Source organism: Convolutriloba macropyga, chromosome 6, assembly GCF_964194025.1.
Source record: "Convolutriloba macropyga chromosome 6, txConMacr16.3, whole genome shotgun sequence".
NCBI lineage: Eukaryota > Metazoa > Xenacoelomorpha > Acoela > Convolutidae > Convolutriloba > Convolutriloba macropyga.
Genome location: NC_134473.1, coordinates 50,217,325 through 50,238,707, shown reverse-complemented (window position 1 = coordinate 50,238,707; position 21,383 = coordinate 50,217,325). Strand labels below are relative to the sequence as shown.

General features: G+C 34.5%; 2 protein-coding genes across 2 annotated transcripts in view; one reads left to right on the top strand and one right to left on the bottom strand.

Moving 5' to 3' along the window:
• Positions 1-21,383, bottom strand: part of LOC142341737 (S phase cyclin A-associated protein in the endoplasmic reticulum-like) — a 636,081-nt gene that overhangs the window by 231,817 nt on the left and 382,881 nt on the right. The window contains exons 2-3 of the mRNA XM_075392909.1: positions 10,128-10,315; positions 9,439-9,713 (exon numbers count right to left, since the gene is read on the bottom strand). Coding sequence (XP_075249024.1) covers positions 9,439-9,713; positions 10,128-10,308 — 456 coding nt within the window. The 5' untranslated portion in view covers positions 10,309-10,315. The remainder of the gene's footprint in view (positions 1-9,438; positions 9,714-10,127; positions 10,316-21,383) is intronic.
• The window catches only part of LOC142341735 (26S proteasome regulatory subunit 10B), a 400,468-nt gene that overhangs the window by 374,302 nt on the left and 4,783 nt on the right, over positions 1-21,383 (top strand). The window lies entirely within an intron of this gene.

Below are 21,383 nucleotides of genomic sequence, written 5' to 3'. Positions count from 1 at the left end.
ATAAATGGATGTGAGTGAATCAATTTTAACTGACTATGAACTATTATTTGCGGGCGCTAAAGTATCGCTCAAGTGCTTCCCAAGCCTTCTGATACATCTCTTCGGAGAATCCCATTCCAGTAACAACTGCCTTTGCCTTTCCTTTTAGCAATAAGTTTAAGTGACTAATTTTCTGGCTATCTAAAATTGGTGCATTATGAACCATTGCTGTAAAGGCGCTGGACCACTCTGGCCATTCAATTGGATCGCCAGAGAATGCTGCTAGTTTCAGCTTAGGAAGTGATGGAGGGGTGAACTCAAAGTGGAATGGTTGATAATAACTATACTTAAAAAGATAATCAGCAACTTTGGTTTGGGGTATGAATGGTTTTGCGCTTAGATCCAAATCTTTGTCCTTTCTCGACTAATGTTCATCAGAATTCTTTGGAAACTCAAACCTTTTCACATCAGTGGTTGCCGTAAAAGGTGTTGAATGTTTGGCTGTCATCACTGGTTTCTTTGTCTCAAGCATTGAATTAGTGAGCTTAAAAGTGTCTAGAAAAAAGTCTCCATCGTATTGAAACTGTTGTAGCACGTTGACACAATTTGATACAATTTGAGCGAATTTTATGATGCCACTAATCATGAGGCTTGATAAATGGATGTGAGTGAATCAATTTTAACTGACTATGAACTATTATTTGCGGGCACTAAAGTATCGCTCAAGTGCTTCCCAAGCCTTCTGATACATCTCTTCGGAGAATCCCATTCCAGTAACAACTGCCTTTGCCTTTCCTTTTAGCAATAAGTTTAAGTGACTAATTTTCTGGCTATCTAAAATTGGTGCATTATGAACCATTGCTGTAAAGGCGCTGGACCACTCTGGCCATTCAATTGGATCGCCAGAGAATGCTCTAGTTTCAGCTTAGGAAGTGATGGAGGGGTGAACTCAAAGTGGAATGGTTGATAATAACTATACTTAAATAGATAATCAGCAACTTTGGTTTGGGGTATGAATGGTTTTGCGCTTAGATCCAAATCTTTGTCCTTTCTCGACTAATGTTCATCAGAATTCTTTGGAAACTCAAACCTTTTCACATCAGTGGTTGCCGTAAAAGGTGTTGAATGTTTGGCTGTCATCACTGGTTTCTTTGTCTCAAGCATTGTATTAGTGAGCTTAAAAGTGTCTAGAAATGAGTCTGCATCTTCTTGTGAATGTTTATCAACCCACTCTTCGACTTTCAGATTTGAGTTCTCTTCGCAAAAATTGAAGGAGTTGACGCTAGAAACTGTTGAATTAGACTTTATTTCTGATTCCCTTTATTTTTGATTGTTCTCAATTTCGTTAGTTATTTCGTTTTCTATTTGTTTTCGTTCTAATTTTAACTGCTTCGGTTAGATGAGTGATGAGATGTTAAACATGAATATGTTTTCACTTTTTTCAATAGGCTGTCATCTAATGTTTTCATTGGTGCAAAAACGCTAACTGAAAATTTGGAGTCACCTTTGAGGAGGTTCTCAGACACATGTGGTTTTGCGCCAGATTCACTCCCACTAACTGATCCACCAGCATCATCTGCGCCATCACAACCGTCGTGTTGTAAATCAACGTCACTTGTCTTTAAATTGTAATGGTCGTGTTGTTCGTGACTGGATATACCAGCAACGTCATTTGTAGTACCGATTTCCACTTCTTGACCTTCGTGATTTGTTTTTCCCGCAGTTGGGATTCGACAGTTGGCAATTGCTACTCGTCATTTTTCCCGGAAGCCTCCTCGTCCTCAAAATGAACTGAGGGACATCTTTCGGCGTATTCAGATGTCTTTTCTTGCTCATACAGATATTCAAACCATTTTGACTGCTCGTTGGCGAACTGTCTAACTTCTGATTACAAGTTTTGCTCGAGACTGGTTGTTTTAAATCAAATCGACTTTCAGCTGATGTAATTTATTGATTATTGGTCTCAACTTAGCTCCTCGAACCTTCTGCTCAATGAGTGTTGATATCGTCAATTCCGGATTGGAGATTTTCCGACATCCTGTGCCGTTTGTCTATTGATTTGCAGTATTTCAGCAGATCCTTCCGATTCACTAATTTCGTTTCGTAGCTCAAAATTGTCACAAGCACCAAGTGTTCAGTCTTGCGTTTTTCGAGGTTCTCTTTGGAACTGGTTTTACGATCTTATAAGTCTCTCAGTATGATATTTGTCTTTCAAGAGATCGGTCTGTTGGCCATTTTTCTCCATAAAGGCTGAGTAAATGTCACTTTATTGTAAATAAAACTAACACAGCTCTGCGCATTTCCTTTCAGCAAACCATTCTGTACCTATGTGACTGCAGAAACGAAAAGTTAGAAAGCTGAGTTGACTAAGTAGATCCTTTTGATCTTCTTCGTATTGATCCCAATTGTCTTGAGAAGATGAGTCTCGAAAATCAATCTAAATCTTTTTGTAATCAATTTTCTTGGATGTAGCTCTCATGTTGATTCGCGCCCAGTTGCCGGGTCGCGGCACCAAAATGTAAGTGAAGGGGTTCCTCGTCAAAATAAGGAATAATCCCTGCCCTGGCGTCTATTCGAAAGATAAAAATCTTCCGAAATTTATCGTCTGATTTTTACTTAAGCATGGTAAGCTAGTCAATATTACAAAATGATTTTTGGAACAGTCGATTGTTCAACTGGTAACTGAGTAAACTAAATTTGTTCTGTTTACAATTAATGGCATTTATAAAGGAATATCAACGATATTGCATAATTGTTGAAGACATATTATGTGAAATCAAAGGCCTAAGTTTTTCCATACCATTTCAATGGCACACGAAATGCTACAGAATAAAACGTTTACATATATGAAAATGGAAATACCATAATATTAGCAAAGTATTTATGTAAACATTGAAACAAAGTAAATATTATGTAAACAAAAGCTCAATCCGAATATCCAAGAATTCAATATTGCATTAACAGCAGTCTAATAGCAATGTGATTATGTATCAAAGGTTATATTAAGGTTATTAAAAAGATTTTTAGTGATCTCAATTATGAACTATGATTAACTTTATCTCTAATCATAATACATGAGGAGGTTTAATTTTTCCTGTTTTTTGTTTATAGGTACATCACGCTGATGAAAGTTGATGTGGGGTACTCTCGGGTTACACAATCATGACTCATATAGTTAGGGTTCAATTGGACAAAAAGCTCAAAGAAAGTTTTAAAAAACTTGTATACGTAATTTTAAAACAGAGATTTTTAGAAAAACTATAAAACAACAAATAATTATTATTGGCTGAGCATTTTTTGCTGGGATGTTTCTATGATTAGGACATTAAATTATGTAGTTACAGCACAGTTTGAACAATATTTCCTAGCGGTCCAAAAATAGAGTTTATAGCCAATCTTAATACATGGGGGAAAATAAAATAGCATCAATTTACGTTAAAGGTTATTTAGGTTAGCAAACGTTGGAGATGTTTTTGGGTTATAACCCGTCCGCTAGAATGTCATCTGAAGAGTTTGATGAAATTTTACTAACTTTTTTAATTGGCGCCAACACAATTTGATACAATTTGAGCGAATTTTATGATGCCACTAATCATGAGGCTTGATAAATGGATGTGAGTGAATCAATTTTAACTGACTATGAACTATTATTTGCGGGCACTAAAGTATCGCTCAAGTGCTTCCCAAGCCTTCTGATACATCTCTTCGGAGAATCCCATTCCAGTAACAACTGCCTTTGCCTTTCCTTTTAGCAATAAGTTTAAGTGACTAATTTTCTGGCTATCTAAAATTGGTGCATTATGAACCATTGCTGTAAAGGCGCTGGACCACTCTGGCCATTCAATTGGATCGCCAGAGAATGCTGCTAGTTTCAGCTTAGGAAGTGATGGAGGGGTGAACTCAAAGTGGAATGGTTGATAATAACTATACTTAAATAGATAATCAGCAACTTTGGTTTGGGGTATGAATGGTTTTGCGCTTAGATCCAAATCTTTGTCCTTTCTCGACTAATGTTCATCAGAATTCTTTGGAAACTCAAACCTTTTCACATCAGTGGTTGCCGTAAAAGGTGTTGAATGTTTGGCTGTCATCACTGGTTTCTTTGTCTCAAGCATTGTATTAGTGAGCTTAAAAGTGTCTAGAAATGAGTCTGCATCTTCTTGTGAATGTTTATCAACCCACTCTTCGACTTTCAGATTTGAGTTCTCTTCGCAAAAACTGAAGGAGTTGACGCTATAAACTGTTGAATTAGACTTTATTTCTGATTCCCTTTATTTTTGATTGTTCTCAATTTCGTTAGTTATTTCGTTTTCTATTTGTTTTCGTTCTAATTTTAACTGCTTCGGTTAGATGAGTGATGAGATGTTAAACATGAATATGTTTTCACTTTTTTCAATAGGCTGTCATCTAATTTTTTCATTGGTGCAAAAACGCTAACTGAAAATTTGGAGTCACCTTTGAGGAGGTTCTCAGACACATGTGGTTTTGCGCCAGATTCACTCCCACTAACTGATCCACCAGCATCATCTGCGCCATCACAACCGTCGTGTTGTAAATCAACGTCACTTGTCTTTAAATTGTAATGGTCGTGTTGTTCGTGACTGGATATACCAGCAACGTCATTTGTAGTACCGATTTCCACTTCTTGACCTTCGTGATTTGTTTTTCCCGCAGTTGGGATTCGACAGTTGGCAATTGCTACTCGTCATTTTTCCCGGAAGCCTCCTCGTCCTCAAAATGAACTGAGGGACATCTTTCGGCGTATTCAGATGTCTTTTCTTGCTCATACAGATATTCAAACCATTTTGACTGCTCGTTGGCGAACTGTCTAACTTCTGATTACAAGTTTTGCTCGAGACTGGTTGTTTTAAATCAAATCGACTTTCAGCTGATGTAATTTATTGATTATTGGTCTCAACTTAGCTCCTCGAACCTTCTGCTCAATGAGTCTGTTGATATCGTCAATTCCGGATTGGAGATTTTCCGACATCCTGTGCCGTTTGTCTATTGATTTGCAGTATTTCAGCAGATCCTTCCGATTCACTAATTTCGTTTCGTAGCTCAAAATTGTCACAAGCACCAAGTGTTCAGTCTTGCGTTTTTCGAGGTTCTCTTTGGAACTGGTTTTACGATCTTATAAGTCTCTCAGTATGATATTTGTCTTTCAAGAGATCGGTCTGTTGGCCATTTTTCTCCATAAAGGCTGAGTAAATGTCACTTTATTGTAAATAAAACTAACACAGCTCTGCGCATTTCCTTTCAGCAAACCATTCTGTACCTATGTGACTGCAGAAACGAAAAGTTAGAAAGCTGAGTTGACTAAGTAGATCCTTTTGATCTTCTTCGTATTGATCCCAATTGTCTTGAGAAGATGAGTCTCGAAAATCAATCTAAATCTTTTTGTAATCAATTTTCTTGGATGTAGCTCTCATGTTGATTCGCGCCCAGTTGCCGGGTCGCGGCACCAAAATGTAAGTGAAGGGGTTCCTCGTCAAAATAAGGAATAATCCCTGCCCTGGCGTCTATTCGAAAGATAAAAATCTTCCGAAATTTATCGTCTGATTTTTACTTAAGCATGGTAAGCTAGTCAATATTACAAAATGATTTTTGGAACAGTCGATTGTTCAACTGGTAACTGAGTAAACTAAATTTGTTCTGTTTACAATTAATGGCATTTATAAAGGAATATCAACGATATTGCATAATTGTTGAAGACATATTATGTGAAATCAAAGGCCTAAGTTTTTCCATACCATTTCAATGGCACACGAAATGCTACAGAATAAAACGTTTACATATATGAAAATGGAAATACCATAATATTAGCAAAGTATTTATGTAAACATTGAAACAAAGTAAATATTATGTAAACAAAAGCTCAATCCGAATATCCAAGCATTCAATATTGCATTAACAGCAGTCTAATAGCAATGTGATTATGTATCAAAGGTTATATTAAGGTTATTAAAAAGATTTTTAGTGATCTCAATTATGAACTATGATTAACTTTATCTCTAATCATAATACATGAGGAGGTTTAATTTTTCCTGTTTTTTGTTTATAGGTACATCACGCTGATGAAAGTTGATGTGGGGTACTCTCGGGTTACACAATCATGACTCATATAGTTAGGGTTCAATTGGACAAAAAGCTCAAAGAAAGTTTTAAAAAACTTGTATACGTAATGTTAAAACAGAGATTTTTAGAAAAACTATAAAACAACAAATAATTATTATTGGCTGAGCATTTTTTGCTGGGATGTTTCTATGATTAGGACATTAAATTATGTAGTTACAGCACAGTTTGAACAATATTTCCTAGCAGTCCAAAAATAAAGTTTATAGCCAATCTTAATACATGGGGGAAAATAAAATAGCATCAATTTACGTTAAAGGTTATTTAGGTTAGCAAACGTTGCAGATGTTTTTGGGTTATAACCCGTCCGCTAGAATGTCATCTGAAGAGTTTGATGAAGTTTTACTAACTTTTTTAATTGGCGCCAACACAATTGACTAAGCAACTCTATTTCTTTTCGCCGAATCAAAAAAGTAAATACAAAATGGCAGTAATCAGATTTAAGGTGAATGTGATGTCATGTGGTCGTAGCAAATTCTTGGAAACGAAATACAAAAAAACAGAAGGAGAGGTCCTCGCCTACCATTCACAGAATTTTCATTGACTGAACAATAACCTAGACCTAGAAATGACTCCGAATGGTCTCGGAAAACCGTTTAGAGAAAAATCAGTTAAAAAAGTCGAAAAAACAAAAAATCGAAGTCAAAATGCCGCATGCGAACAAAAAACCACTAGCAAGAAAGCAATTTTTTAAGCACCATTTTCTCACTCAAGCTTAGAACTGGCTTTAGGAAATTTCACGCCGCACAACCACACGCTTTTTCGCCCTAATGCCTGCTTCGGTACGACAAAAATTACTTCTCTAATTTAACTTCAAAAATCATGAAAATGTGTGAACAGATCTTTTAAGACAGCGCCCTAATACAATTCAAATTCTTATTCAAATTGTACAAAATCCATGAGAATGCCAATAATAGCCCCAGCTATCACTTTGCTGCTAATAATAAAAAGACACGAATTGTGACACCCCAACACCTTTCTAATTTTTTGCATAGTAAATAAATCAAGATGAGCCTGATAAGATGAGCTGTCCTCAGCAATCACTATCGCTGCTACAACACACTTTATCGCCCAGCGCCTCATTTTCTTTTACATTAGTAGATGACATTGAAATAGAAGTTGAACTACTATTATAGATAGCAATTTTGTTTTTTGGTCAGTGTCAAGCGCTTAAATCAAAGCTCTTGGATTGAACCAACAGTTAATATAGCAGCTAAGTCAAGTTGCCACTCCTAATGACAAACTAAATCAACTTTAACTGCGAGCAAAAAAACATACCCGGCAGATTGCCGGAAAATAGCCGCCGTTGATTCCAATAAGCATGATTGGGATTGAACAAATAGAATATATTAAAAAAAAGATTTTTGTACAAAAATATTTTTTAAGTCCGATTTATTTTGATGGCATTTCGTAGTTGAACATACTTCTGTTTCTTAGAGAGAGGCTACAGGGGCTACTATCAACACCAATAAGCATTAGAGGTGGTAACCAAGACTTATAGGAACGACGTTCAAATAGCGGGCATCTAAAATTGGGCTTTATGGGTTTATCCCGTTTCTATTTCTGACTTCAATTTTTTATACCGACTCTGTTCATTTTGAATTGCTTTAATTAGCAACTGATGTTCGAATTCACTTTTAGCAGAATGAGAGAAGAGAGAAACTAGCCTAGAGAAGTCAAAAAGATTTCACGCAAAATGTCGAAAAAGCGGCAAAATGGTAAAGCGAAAAAAAGTTTGACGAAGTAAAAAAAAAACATAGCCGGAAGAATTCCGGAAACGACTCGAAGTGAAAATCTATTTATCCACCATCCAACTACTCATCAGAAAAAACTTGCCTCCACTAATTTATGATTTTCTCGACAGAAACCATAAAACAAAAAAGTAAAAAAAATCAAATCTGTTGAAATATGATAAAAAATCTGATCAAATTTTGTCATAACTTGAGATCCCGAAATAACTATCTCTGCCAAAATTACTTCATCAAAACAACTAGTACTTACTAAAACCACTTAAGTGAATGTTTAAAAATACTTGAGGCCAAATTATGAAAAGAAGCTCTTAAAAACAATTTGCACTAAATAACTGGAAAAAGTTAGTAAATTTCTTATTAGTACAAAAGCATATAAATCCAAAAAAATTCTTTTCAGCGAATAGAGTATCCAGATGCTCGCAAAACAATAGACAAGTCATAATAGTCTAAGAAATTTGTCTCAAAAAACAGAAAAAAACCCGAAAAACTGCAAAGAAAAAAATTAAGGAAAATATTTCCAATTTTCGCCATTTTTTGTCATATTTCTCAACAAAAAAATGATTCATATCCAAAATTGCCCACAATTATTACTAAACAACTAGAACAACTATTATGAACCCTAAACGTCCACAAATGCCATAAAAAATAAGGGTATAGAAACGGCATTCAAAAACAAATTCAACAAAAAAACTATAAAAACTAAATGAGTTTTTTTTAATAGTAGAAGGAAACATAAAGCCGAATAAGGTTCCTTTGCAATTAGAGCAATGAAAAACTCGCAAAACAATGGGCAAGTTATAAAAGGGTGGGTAAGACACTTGTGTAAGATAAAAAAAAGAAATACTGCGAAAAATGAGAAAAATGGTTTAAAATTTCTCAATTTTTCGGTCATTTTTCCTTAGAAAAAAATGAATTATACCAACAAAATTTTAATCAATTGGTATCTGACAATTCCTTAAGTAACAAGCTTCTATTCAAATCCCACTTAAAGCAGTAAAACAAAAAAAACAGGTAAAAAATCGTTGAATTTCGTCTAAAAATCAGCAAAACTGATCAAAACCCTCCAAATAAGCATTAAAAATCAAATTAACTACTTGAAACCTTCCATTTCTATCAAAACAAATCTAAAACTAATACAATATCATAATCAAACCTCATAACCATCAAAAGTTGCAAAAAACTGCTTTTAAAAGCCGCACGTGAACAAAAAAATTTTGCTCGCTTAGAAAAAATTTTTTCACACATCAATTTCTCGCTCTCTCAAAAACAGCGGTATGAACAAAAACCACTCTCTTTTCGCTCCACTCTTCACTTTTGTTCAGCGCCAAAATCACTCCAAATTTTTTCACGTGTTTCATTTCCCGCTTCAAAAATCACTCCAATAAAATTGATTAAAAAAAAGGAATTCTCCAATACTCCTCTTCGAGTCGTAAAAATACGAGCGCAATAATAGCCGGCTGAGAAGATGAGGGCGGCTATTAAAAAACACTATCCGTAAATCATCCAACCTTGAATGCGGCATTCTAGCAAGGTGAAATGCACAATATTGAACGCTCCCTTTTTATCAACTTACATTAGCTTGCTGGATGCTTTCATTCTGATCACATACAGAATACAGCGCATCGACTGCTCTGTCCAAATTGTCGATCAGAAACGTCCAAAAGAGTGTCTTTTCATCTACCGGCTGTCGAGCATTCTGATTGGTAGCCAACTTTCGAGGAGTTCCGCCCGAGTCATTTCTCGGATGACTTTCTTTTCTAGCAAATCTCCTGAGGTAGCTGGGACCATTTTGATCCATATTGTTGCTTTCATGGTTTTTTACTGGTGTCTTCAATTTTCTGTCTTCCACTAAAAATAAAATTGAAAATGTTAATCAAATGTTCAAATAAAAATTGTATTTCAATTTTATTGGCTGAACTTAAATCTCTTTTCTCGTAAAAAAAACTACTGTAAAAAAGTTCTGACTGCTCATTGCTATACAGCAGAAAAGACTTAATTTAAACAATCGAAACCGAACTAGTAACAATTTTCGGCAAATAATCAGCTAAAAAATATGACCGTTCTCGCTTTCGATTTAGCAATAATTTCACTCCAAAATTTTTGGTAAAATACTCTAAATCAAGTAACAAAGATTTAATGTAAAGACTTTCTATTTTTTTAAACTCCTCTTGCGGGACGGCAAAAATAAAGTATTATCAGAGCCATGTACAGTATTATAAGAATACTGATCAACTTTGTATGTAAGTATTTTTGCTTAATTACATTCTTTAACTTGTCCATTTAACTGCTCCTGCTGTTGTTCAAAAGGCACATTCCACGATATGAGATTTCTGGCGGACCTTCCCTCGCTCCTCAACAAACTCTGAATTCGTTTTTGTTGATGATTTCCATCTCCACTGTGGTTTGTACCGTTCTTGTGCTTATACTTCTCACGATTCGACATTACCTCTGAAATGTACTAAATTTTAGAAGCTTATGCTAAAAAACTAACTATCAACAAATTATTTGGGACAAACAGTGAAAATCGTCCTTTTACGTAACTTCAAGGGGCCCTGTTCCCGGAGCATTTTGTCTCCACATATTTAAGGAACAGGGACATATCTTTACCACTTGAGAGCTGAGAGCTAAATCTAAAACAAGGCGGCTGAGTAATGTGCGATCGCACATAAGGTTCCGACCCCGCTCATCCCCAATTTTGGCATAATTCTCTACCAAATGAGGAACAGATAGAAAAACCAAAAAAAAATACTTTTGGGAATCCCAAAAAACACAAGTATTTTTCAAAAAAAATTCGTGTATGAACGAAAAGATAGCCTCCAAAGCAATTAACTCAGTGGAGTAAAAATTGATGCACTAGATAGATGACATGTCTATATTAAGAAAGTGAGTAAAGACGAACAGCAAAATCAAACAACCACAAACATTAATTACAAACAACTTTATGTTCGTTTTAAAAAACCAAATTTAATAACAAAGTCAGGATACCGTCAGATAAAACTGAAACTAAAGAAAAAATAACGTATAAAATCCCAAAAAAGATATGGGATCAGTCCATAAAAAGGTTGGGTAACAATTAGACAAAAAGAACAAAAACAGTAAAGTTAAAAAATTCGCTTATTTTTTTTAAAAAAACAATTAACTTCAAAGTAATGAAAACCATTAGAATCAAGTAAAAAAATCCCAAATGTTTACGCTTACCAGTGCTTCTATAGAAGGACATCAAGACCTCTCTCCTTATTCAATTAGACAAAAATTCAATTAAAATTTGTCCTTATTCAACAAAAATTCAATTAAAACTTGCCAGAGAACGCTGTCGAAGCCGTAAAGCCATACTTTGGCCCTCAAAATATGTTTGATTGCGCCTTCATTAAACACCAATAATTTAAGATGTGCCCATTCATTAATGAGACTCGGTAACAAATAGACAGAAAAGAAGAAAAGGCAAAAGTAAATAATACTTGCTTTTTTTTCGAAACAAAATTAATTCCAAAGTCATTAATAACAAAAAGAAATAATTAAATAGTTTTGTTTAGTCGTCATATGGCAGCCCTTGAGACCTGAAATTATCCTGAATAGGTTTTGTGTCTACAAAAAGAACGCCAAATCTGACCAAAACCAAATTAATTTACTTTTTTTGTGAAAAACCGCGGTCGAAGCCAATTCTTTAAAAACATTAGATTTGTTACACCAATCCTTTTTGACAACTTCCTTAGACACCAATAATGTAATAATTAACCTGTAATTAACGAGACTAGGCAACAGAAAGGTAATAAATGAACAAAATTGTGAAGTTAAAAGTTCATCTTTTTTTTGCAAATTTGTTTTCATGAAAGCCATCAGCTATCTACAGATATCAGAACATTGGCTCCTCTATTCTTCCATGAAAAGCCAATGAGAACTTTCATTATAGAGGAAATTTCATACGACAAAAACGACAAATTAAAAACCAGTTACAGACCAAATTTACAAAATTCTATTAAATTCTTCAAGAAAGAAGTGTCGAAGCCGTTAAAACCATAATCTAGATCTTTCAGGATTTTAATAAGTTCAACTGGGCCGTATTTTGAACGCCAATATTTTGATATGAGAATTGTCAATAATGTGATAATGTGACAAAACTAAAAAAAAAACGTGGAAAACTTCCAAATATCTAAAAATAAAAATCTGAAATCTAGTAGTATCAAAGCCAGAAAAAGATAACTTAAGGCTTAAAACTGCAATTGAGAATAAATTTTAAACCAGTACACAGAAGAAGCATTCTATAATTGCTGACACTAAGCTACAAATTGACCAAATAAAGAAAAAATTACAAGAAAATTTCATTAAGCCTTTATTTATTTAAAAACCAATTATTTTAAATAGTCAAAAACGAGCTTAAGCTTTGAAGTAAAAAACTAAAAGCACTACCTGGAGCTGCTTAGTAAGCCAAAAAGGACTTATCACTCCTGACCTTGAACTTGATATAATCTGTTCTTTAATTAATACAAAATGAAATCATTTTTTTTTTAAAAGACCGACTGATTACGATCCGAATTTTATTTGGAATGTAACAGTCAAAAACTCGTCCAAAACTAGCCCTGATAATGCTTATTGTACATTAGGAACACTTAATCGTTCGAAGGTTATAGTTATAGATAATTTGTTAAATAAAAACTCAAAAATAAATTCTTGCGTTTTTGAAACTCAACGAGTAAAGTTAGCAAAAAACGGCAAAGTTTTTTTTACAGAGCACTCTCAACAGAAGTTGAAGTAGAACTAGCCCCCTTTTGAATCCACGAAGATTGTATTAGTGTTGTTTGGGGATGTAATTCCGGCAAATTTATTCAAAGTGGACTGAAGAAGCTTATTACGTGCTGTTTTTGATGAAAAGGGCTGAATTTTGAAGGGCTGAAAAAAAATTAAATCAAAACAATCAACAATACTTTTTTTTTCTTTAGAAATAAAATCACCACACTATTCTTAAAAAATTTAACAAATTTTAGCAAAATTGACGAAAATTTACGCAAAAATTCCGGAAAATGTGAATAAAAACAACGGAATTCACACTAATTTTCTCAGAAGTTTGAACCTCGATAACTCCATGTAAAAGACGAAAATAAAAAAATCTTTTTTAATTCCATATTTACGCTGGACGAGCTTTTTAATGGTACCAGTCTCAACTCTCTACGATGATTATATCGATCGGCAAAAATTTTCTGAACAAAAAAACCATTTGAGTATATAGTTCCTCACCCTCAAGAGGGGTCGGAACAATAAATATCCTTTTACATGGCAATCTATTTCATTTTAACTTCGACTTCATTCTGAACTTAAATTTTGACTACTCTTCAAGTCAAGCTAATAATGATTTATCGGTTCTACTTCTTCACCCCGATTTATTTAACCCCGCATTTTTAACCCTATACGTTTAACCCCTATACCATTTCAACCGTCGATCATTTCATCCCGTCAATTTTCAGTCGACATTAAAGGCATGTATTATCATAATTAGGCGGATAACTTAATCTCATGTTCGGTTGTGATAGTTTTATATCAAGTCCCACAGGCCGCTGAGGCATGGCCATGGCCCTCGAGGCATGAACAAATGATATTATTGCTAATTTAATAGTCCTTATTATATGAAATTTCAACCATTTCAACCATTATTATATGAAATTTATACCATTTCAACCGTCGATCATTTCATCCCGCCAATTTTCAGTCGACATTAAAGGCATGTATTATCATAATTAAGCGGATAACTTAATCTCATGTTCGGTTGTGATAGTTTTATATCAAGTCCCACAGGCCGCTCTGGCATGGCCATGGCCCTCGAGGCATGAACAAATGATAATATTGCTAATTTAATAGTCCTTATTATATGAAAGCTTAAAATCGGGGTGAAATGATGGAGGGGTTAAATGATATAGGGCTGAATAAATCGGGAATAATTAAATAGTGGTGAAAAAGCCGCACACCTGATTTATCAGCATAACACTTAAATGGCAGTCAGTAAATGACCAAACCATTTTAAAGTTGCACAATCGTCCAAAAAACTGAACAATTCAATATCATTGTTCAACTTACCATTCCTAGCAATGTACATATTATACAAATTATGATACAACCTATTTATTTACAGATTACAACTTAACACCACTAAATAATAGTTTTGAAATTTTGGAGGCAGAAATTTTTTTTGGAGCTACTGCGAAATATCGCTATTGCTCGACTTGATCAAGAAGCCTTGCTCTGATTGGCCAAACTGAATTCTCGTCAAGAATCACTCGACGTGTTCTTTTGTAAAAGTCACAGTACTCTGCCGGTGTGGTGACTTCCTTTGCGTTCAGAAGGTAGCCAAGCAAGTCTTGTGATACAATGGCCTCTGGTTTCTTCTCCTGGATTGATTCGAGTTCCTTTGAGGCGGCCATCTGAGAGATTCCAGATAGATGACGTCCAATAACTCCCAATTGAGAGAGGACCTATAAACAGATAGATATATTTTCTAACATCAGGACACAGTTTCTAACATCCCAGATAAAGTCAATGCCCAATACAAAAACGCGTTACCGGGACTAGACCGGAGCCCATTTTTTTTCAAAACAAAAATTGAAGTTTTAAAGGTGATTTTAAAAAGTTTTTAAATGTAGCATCATTCCCAACAACGTAAACCCAAAGCATGGTAAAGTTACAGCATGGTACACTAAAATCTACTCGCCTCTTCAAACTGATAAAAAAAAAGTTTGCCCGAAACCAATTAAGTTCTTAAGAAAATCTCTCAAATCGAAGGCATTATCTCATTTTTATGACCAATTTTAGGTTGCAACCACGGCCAGGCGGAATGGAGCGCAACCAGACTGCACGTCAAAAATAATCGCACGACAAACTTATTAATTCATTTCGAACATTTGTAGTACTATAGTTTAACGAATCAGATTGATTGGCCAATATTCAAGCATTCAATTGATTCTCAATATGGTAAAATACAGTGTTAAACGTTTTTGAGTTAAAACAATTAGGTTGGGTTTATAATTCATTACCTCAGCTATGAGAGCTTCAAATGGCTCTCCTGAGCTGTAGTCGCCTTCCACTCTGGGAGCAACCAAGTTCATCACTTTCTTATGGAACATCTTGTAGTACCTTTCAATGTTAGAAGACACAACCAGCAACTTCACTTTCCCTACGAAATCCGCATGCTGCTCAGGCAACGAGAACGCATTCAAAACATACTGTATGCATTCGTAAGCTCCTTCAACTACTGCTATACATTGGATTGGGTAAAGCAATAGCAGTCCAGTAATAGCTCCGTGGTGACCCTGTGCGTCTTGAACAAGTTTATCGAAGAACTCTGGTACTACAGTCGGACTTCCTTGATGTTCATCATTGACTCGAGCAATCAGAACTAGTCTGTATTGAACTGTCTGAAAAAGACAAGCACTGAATCACTTAAGGTTTAAGGGGGTCTAAGTATGCGCAACTACTGTGAAAATGGACCAATACTTGATCGGAACCAACATCTATTACTTGCAAGCCTAGAACAATAACCTTCACACTAACTGGTCTCATCTAAGCAACTAAACTGCAGTTAAGAAAAACGCACTTGATGCAAGTATTTTCAAGACAATCTGGCAGAACAAAAACTAAAACTGCAAAATTTGGGGAAGACCTTAACCTTAAATTTAGGTTTTCAGGATAAAGGTACTTGAAAGAGTAAAATAGCCAGAAGAGGGATGCCCAGTGGGCTTTACCTGTTTATCACATTTTGAAAGAAAAATCATCAAAAAAATGTGATCACATCTTACCAATTGAAAAAAAGCAGGACCAGTTCTGATAACAATACAAAGAGCTGAATAAAAACTTCTGTACATACTGAACCATGTCAACCAAACAGAGAAACATGGTTTGAGAAATTTAAAACAAAAATAATAGCATTTAAAATGTGTACTATTTTGATCAGCGTGTCGAATACCAAGGTGTTCGTTCAAAAACAGAAGTGAAATTTAAAAAGCAAAACTGAAGCTTCGACAAAACTTCTCGTTTTAATATTTCTAAAACCAAAAAAACTTGGCAAGGAGAGACGGGGAAAACAGAATTAAAAAACTACAAATCAGAAAAAATATTTAAGCATTGTTAGAAGTTCTGGTGTCAATATTTTGAAAATCAAAACTGTAGTGTAATAATTTAAAGCAACCGCACGACCACAACAAAATGCTCAAACAAAAAATTTGATTACTTGAATTCAAGAATTCAAAAATGACAATCGAATGTCATTGAATGTCATTTTGTCTAAATCTTCAAACTTATGTACTGAAAACCAGTTCTTCGTACTAAAATCGTACAGAAAAACTAATTTTAAGCTATAAAATTTGATCACGTTCTTGATTCTTATTTATTTACAAAGAAATCTATGCCACAAAAGGGCATTAACACAAATATAAGCCTCGAACTAACTTTTCAGGAACCTGGAGTTCGAAAAACTCGAAAAATGACAAAACTTAGAATTGGTAAATTTGCAATTTTCATTAAAAATTCTCTACAATACCTTTGTGAAAACTACTTTTAAGCCACCCTTTTGCTTCCAGGAACTATCCAGTAACCTATCACAAAGCCCCAAACAAGATGCATTAGCCCCAAATAGATGCATGGCCTTTAAAAGCAAGCTTGGAGCTCTAATGAAACTTAAAGCCAACTGCGCGTTACCTTTTTATCTCGTTCTGAAGCTCAAGGTCATGGAAAAATGTGCGAAAACATCATGAAAACAAGAAAGCGCAACAAAACGATCTAAAATCTATTGATTGTATTAAGATGACCACCCAAAAATTAGATGTCGGCAGCTATCAATAAAAGAACCCCCAACTCAAACAGAGCAGTGAGAAAGCAGCTAACAATAACACGCCGCTGTTTTGAGGTTTGCTGATTGAGAAAATGATTCAAAAAGTCGGACAGCTAAACAAAAAACATAGCAAGACAAGCAGCGAAATTGAATAGCAGACAAGAGGTGTATAAGTCCACAAAAGAATTAGATGAACACATAACACAGCTTCATCAAAAAGCAAAAAACAACTTGAGGTAAAACAATCAGAGACAAATCAACAAATCGGACAATAATTAATACAAAAAAGGCAGAATCGAAACGTTTTTTGAAAACAGAATACTCCAAGGTATTCAAAACATAACCAATTAACGTCCGGCTAATTGCTCTCAAACAAAAAAAAGCAAATCAAAAAGCCACGATATTTATACCTTGTATTCCATTCCATTAAAGCTATGAGCCACAAGTAAGCATTAATCCATGGTTAAGCTCCGTTTTATTGGCATCTGAACAAAAAGCAATCTTCACTTAAACGTCGCTAAAATCCGTGATTTAAATACGTTGAAATCCATATCAGTGAAAATAGAAACCATGCACTTAACCATTTTCAAACCCTAAAAAATTTCATTGGCTCCTACAGATCAAAAAGCCCAAAAACAAGATCAAAATCTTCATGATTGCAGTGTTTACTGAACGTTTGTCATAGTTCAGTAAAAGAATATACTCAAAATCAAATTGCAGTCTCTAGAAACTAACTAGTAACCCAAACTCAAGCACTTAGAAGTTTCATTGGCTCCAAGAGATCGGAAACTCGAAATGAGTAAATATTCAAGAATCTTGCAAATTAGATGAAAAAGTCGCAAACATTTGTGATATAACTATCTTGAAAACCATATCAGTAAAACTAGAGACTATGTGTTAACCTATTTTCAAAACCAAAAAAGTTTCACGCGCCCTTGAAGACTCGGAACTCCCTTTATTTTGGGATGGTTTCGTCAGCATTACCAAAACATATAGCTCAAAAAACTGATATTAAAAAGAATCAGGGCTTGAAAGAAAATTTAATCACTTTTACAAACGTCTATTTAAGAATAACCCCACGACAACTCCAAAAACGCCGATATAAAGACACGATAAAAAAAACTGGACTGTAAAGGAGGTTTATGAACTTTGGCAAAAATAAATTTAAGATTCACTCAACAAAAAAGGTCAAAAGAGACCAAAAACAACCAATTTGGGCTCAAAACTCCAAAAAATGACATTTTCATCTTGAAATTAGGAAAAAGGAGTGAAAACCTCTTATAAAAACAAAGCAGGACAATTACAATCCAAAAAAATCATTAACTAATGATCTGACCAACATTTGACCTGACCAAAATCAAACTAGAACAGTCAACAAAGCACAGTTCTTTTTCAAACATTAGAGTTTTAAAAACAAGCAGACAGAACAACCCTAAATAAATATTGACGCTACACATACTGAGAACGTGCACACAATAAAAAAACTTGTGGGCATCAATACTAGAAAACAAACCCGGCTGATTGCCGGAAAAAAGCCGCAGTTGACTCCCATAACTCTACTGGGATTGAAAGAAAAGAAAATATCAACAAACATTTTTAAGTGCGATTTATTTTGATGTCATTTCGTAATTGAACATACTCCTGTCTCTCAGTGAGAGGCTACAGGGTCTATATCAAAACCAATAAGCATTATAGATAGTAACTAAAACTTATGAGAACAAAGTTCAAGTACCGGGCATCTAAAAATGGGCTTTATGGGTTTATCCCGTTTCTCTCTTATCCCGTTTCACTCTCTTCAATTTGAATTGCTTTGCTGATCAGCTGCTGTTTAAAAAGAATTTGAGCAGAATGAACGACGAGTAAAACTAGCCTAGAGAAGTCAAAAAGATTTCACGCAAAATGTCGAAAAAGCGGCAAAATGGGTAAAGCGAAAAAAAGTTCGGCGAAGTAAAAAAACATAGCAGGACCAGTTCTGAAAAACAATTTCAAGAATTGAATGTAAAACTCAGACGTACTCTACCTGACCAGCAGATCAATTGAACAATGCCAGCCAGAACACAAACAAAATCATCACAAAAAATTGAGAAACTAAAAGAATCAAAACTAAACAAAGATATACTCATTGCTAAGACTCTTGAAGCTTTTAGACCTAAGGCAAAAATTTTTCCCTTTAAAAAAACCTACTTCAAAAATATGTTCAAAACCAATTTTTTTTCTGAAGTCGGTCCAGTATTATATCTGCAAGACCTGAATAATATTCATTGGCCCTTGAAGATCGATTAACTCGAAAATGAACAAAAAATTTAGAAAAGTAGAAATCAATTGTAAATTATAAGGAAATTTTGCTGAAAATTGTGTTATAAATATCTTTAGATTCACTTCTGAGCCTCTAGACGCTATCCAGTAACCCAATTCCAAGCTTTAAAAAACTCATTGGCTCATCGATCGATAGTCAAAAAATTTTAGAAAAAATTTCAAACTCAAAAAATAGAAATTCGTTCTTTTAAAACGTTGAAAGCCATTCAATTGCCCCCTGACAACTATTTAACAACATACTATAACACCCTGGATGAGGTCACCTGGCTACTGAGGCAAGAAAATGAATAAAATACAAATAATTTGAAAAAAACTTGCAAATTTTATCAAAAAAATTCTAAAAGCCGAAAGGTTAAATTGTTGAAAACAAATCCATTGAAACTAAAAACCATGCAGTAACTTTATCACAACGTGGAATATGTTTTCTCGCACTTGAGAATGGATGAATATCAAAAACTGACTAAAACTTTAGGAAGCCTTAAAAAAATTGCAGATTTAAAAAAAAAATGCTAAAATTCGATACATTAAAATGTTAAAAACCATTCCATTGTAACTAGAAACTATGCAGTGCCCTATTAACAAACCTCAAAGGAGTATGCCTGATCCCTGAAGCCGGAAAAACTGAAAAAATGTCAAAAATTTTCAAAAACCTGCAAAAAATGCGAATTTTGTCAAAAAAAAATTTGCTAAAATTCGTGATATTCAAATGTTCAAACCTATTCCATGGCAACTAAAAATTTTTCCAGTAACTTACTATCCAACCCCTGATGAGGTTTTCTGGCCCCCGTGACTAAAACAACTTGAATAATGACAATGTCAAATAATATGAAAAAAAATTGCAAGTTTTGTCAAAAAATGCTAAAATTCATGATGGCAAAAAATTGAAAACCATTCTATTACCACTAGAAACTATGCAGTAATCTATCATCAAACCCTTTATCAAACCCTAGAGGAGGTTTCTTGACACCTAGGGCTAAAAAAACTCAAAGAATGACAAAAATTTTCAAAAAACCTGAAAAAAATTGCAAAAATTAGTATCATTTTGCGTGTTTGTGCTTGTAGTACCAAAACATATAGCTCATAAAATGGTCATAATAAGCAATTTTGTCTCGCAAACGGCCTTCATCAATTTTTAAAAACTTCAACCTAAGACTAATCAAAACAAAAAATCACAACATGAAAAATTGAACCAAAAACTCCTAAAAATGACCGTTTAACCTTAAATTAAGGCCATCCCAGCAGCTGCACCACTAAAAGCACTCGAAGGACTACTAAAACTACTTTAATTCCCGCTGGGCTTTACCTGTTTATCCCGTTTTGAAAGATCAAAGTCATTGAAAAATGTGTGAACACATCTTAAAAAAAACAGCGCACCAATACAATTCAAATTCTTTTAATTGTAAAAAAAAATAGGAGCGCTATAAGAGCCGGCTAAGAGGATGAGGGCGGCTATTAAAAACAAACAACTATATAGCAAAAATAAAGAACAACGTACTTAAATTCTTAATCACGGCATAAAATAAAACTTTAGAACTCATAATAACATTAGCTGTTCCGTTAAGTGAAAAGGGGACTAAAAGATCAAATGAATATAAGATTCATTTACAAACTTAACAAAAATCCCTCTACAAAACAAATGGTATCTAAGTGAATGATGGCGACAACTAAAAGCTCAAGCCGGCAAATGGGCCAAAATTAGGCCGTCCAGGGATAGATAATTCTCTCTTTAATTTTTAATTAAAGAGAGAATTATCTATGATTCCAAACAATTATTTAGGCCTCATTAGTAACCGATGAGCCCTGTCATTAATGAGATTGATTGACAAAACAAAAAGTACAACAAAAACACGCAGAACTAAAAAAATCTCGATGTAGTTTTTGAAAACAGCTAGTGTCAAACTAATTTGTGCCTAATTAGCAATTATGGTAGTAGAAGCTATATTTCACGAAGAAACACTGATTCTATTCCTCGCACCTCAGATCCCAAGTAGTAGACCGGCTCTCCTGAACTAACGAAGCTTCTATGAAACTTACCTTTCCAGTGTTAACTTTCGTGACATCCAAAAGTGACCTCCTTTTATCTTCTTCCTCAAACACGCTGTTCTCCTTGAAATCCCCGTAATCTCCCATAAGTCTGAAAAGGTTTTTGCGTAAAGAAGTTCACTTGATTAAACATTGCCTCTATTTGCGTCTTCCTGCCGACAATTTTATAACAGTTTTCAAAATATCCGTGCACTGTGTAAGGTTACGGGTTGGGTTGGGGATTTTTCTAAAGCACTTTAGGGGTTACTGATGAAAATCTTCTAAGTCTAAGACTTTAATTAATTATGAAGCTCTAAATATTAAAGCTGTTCAATATTAGAGTTAGAACTATTGGTCGAAAATACAAT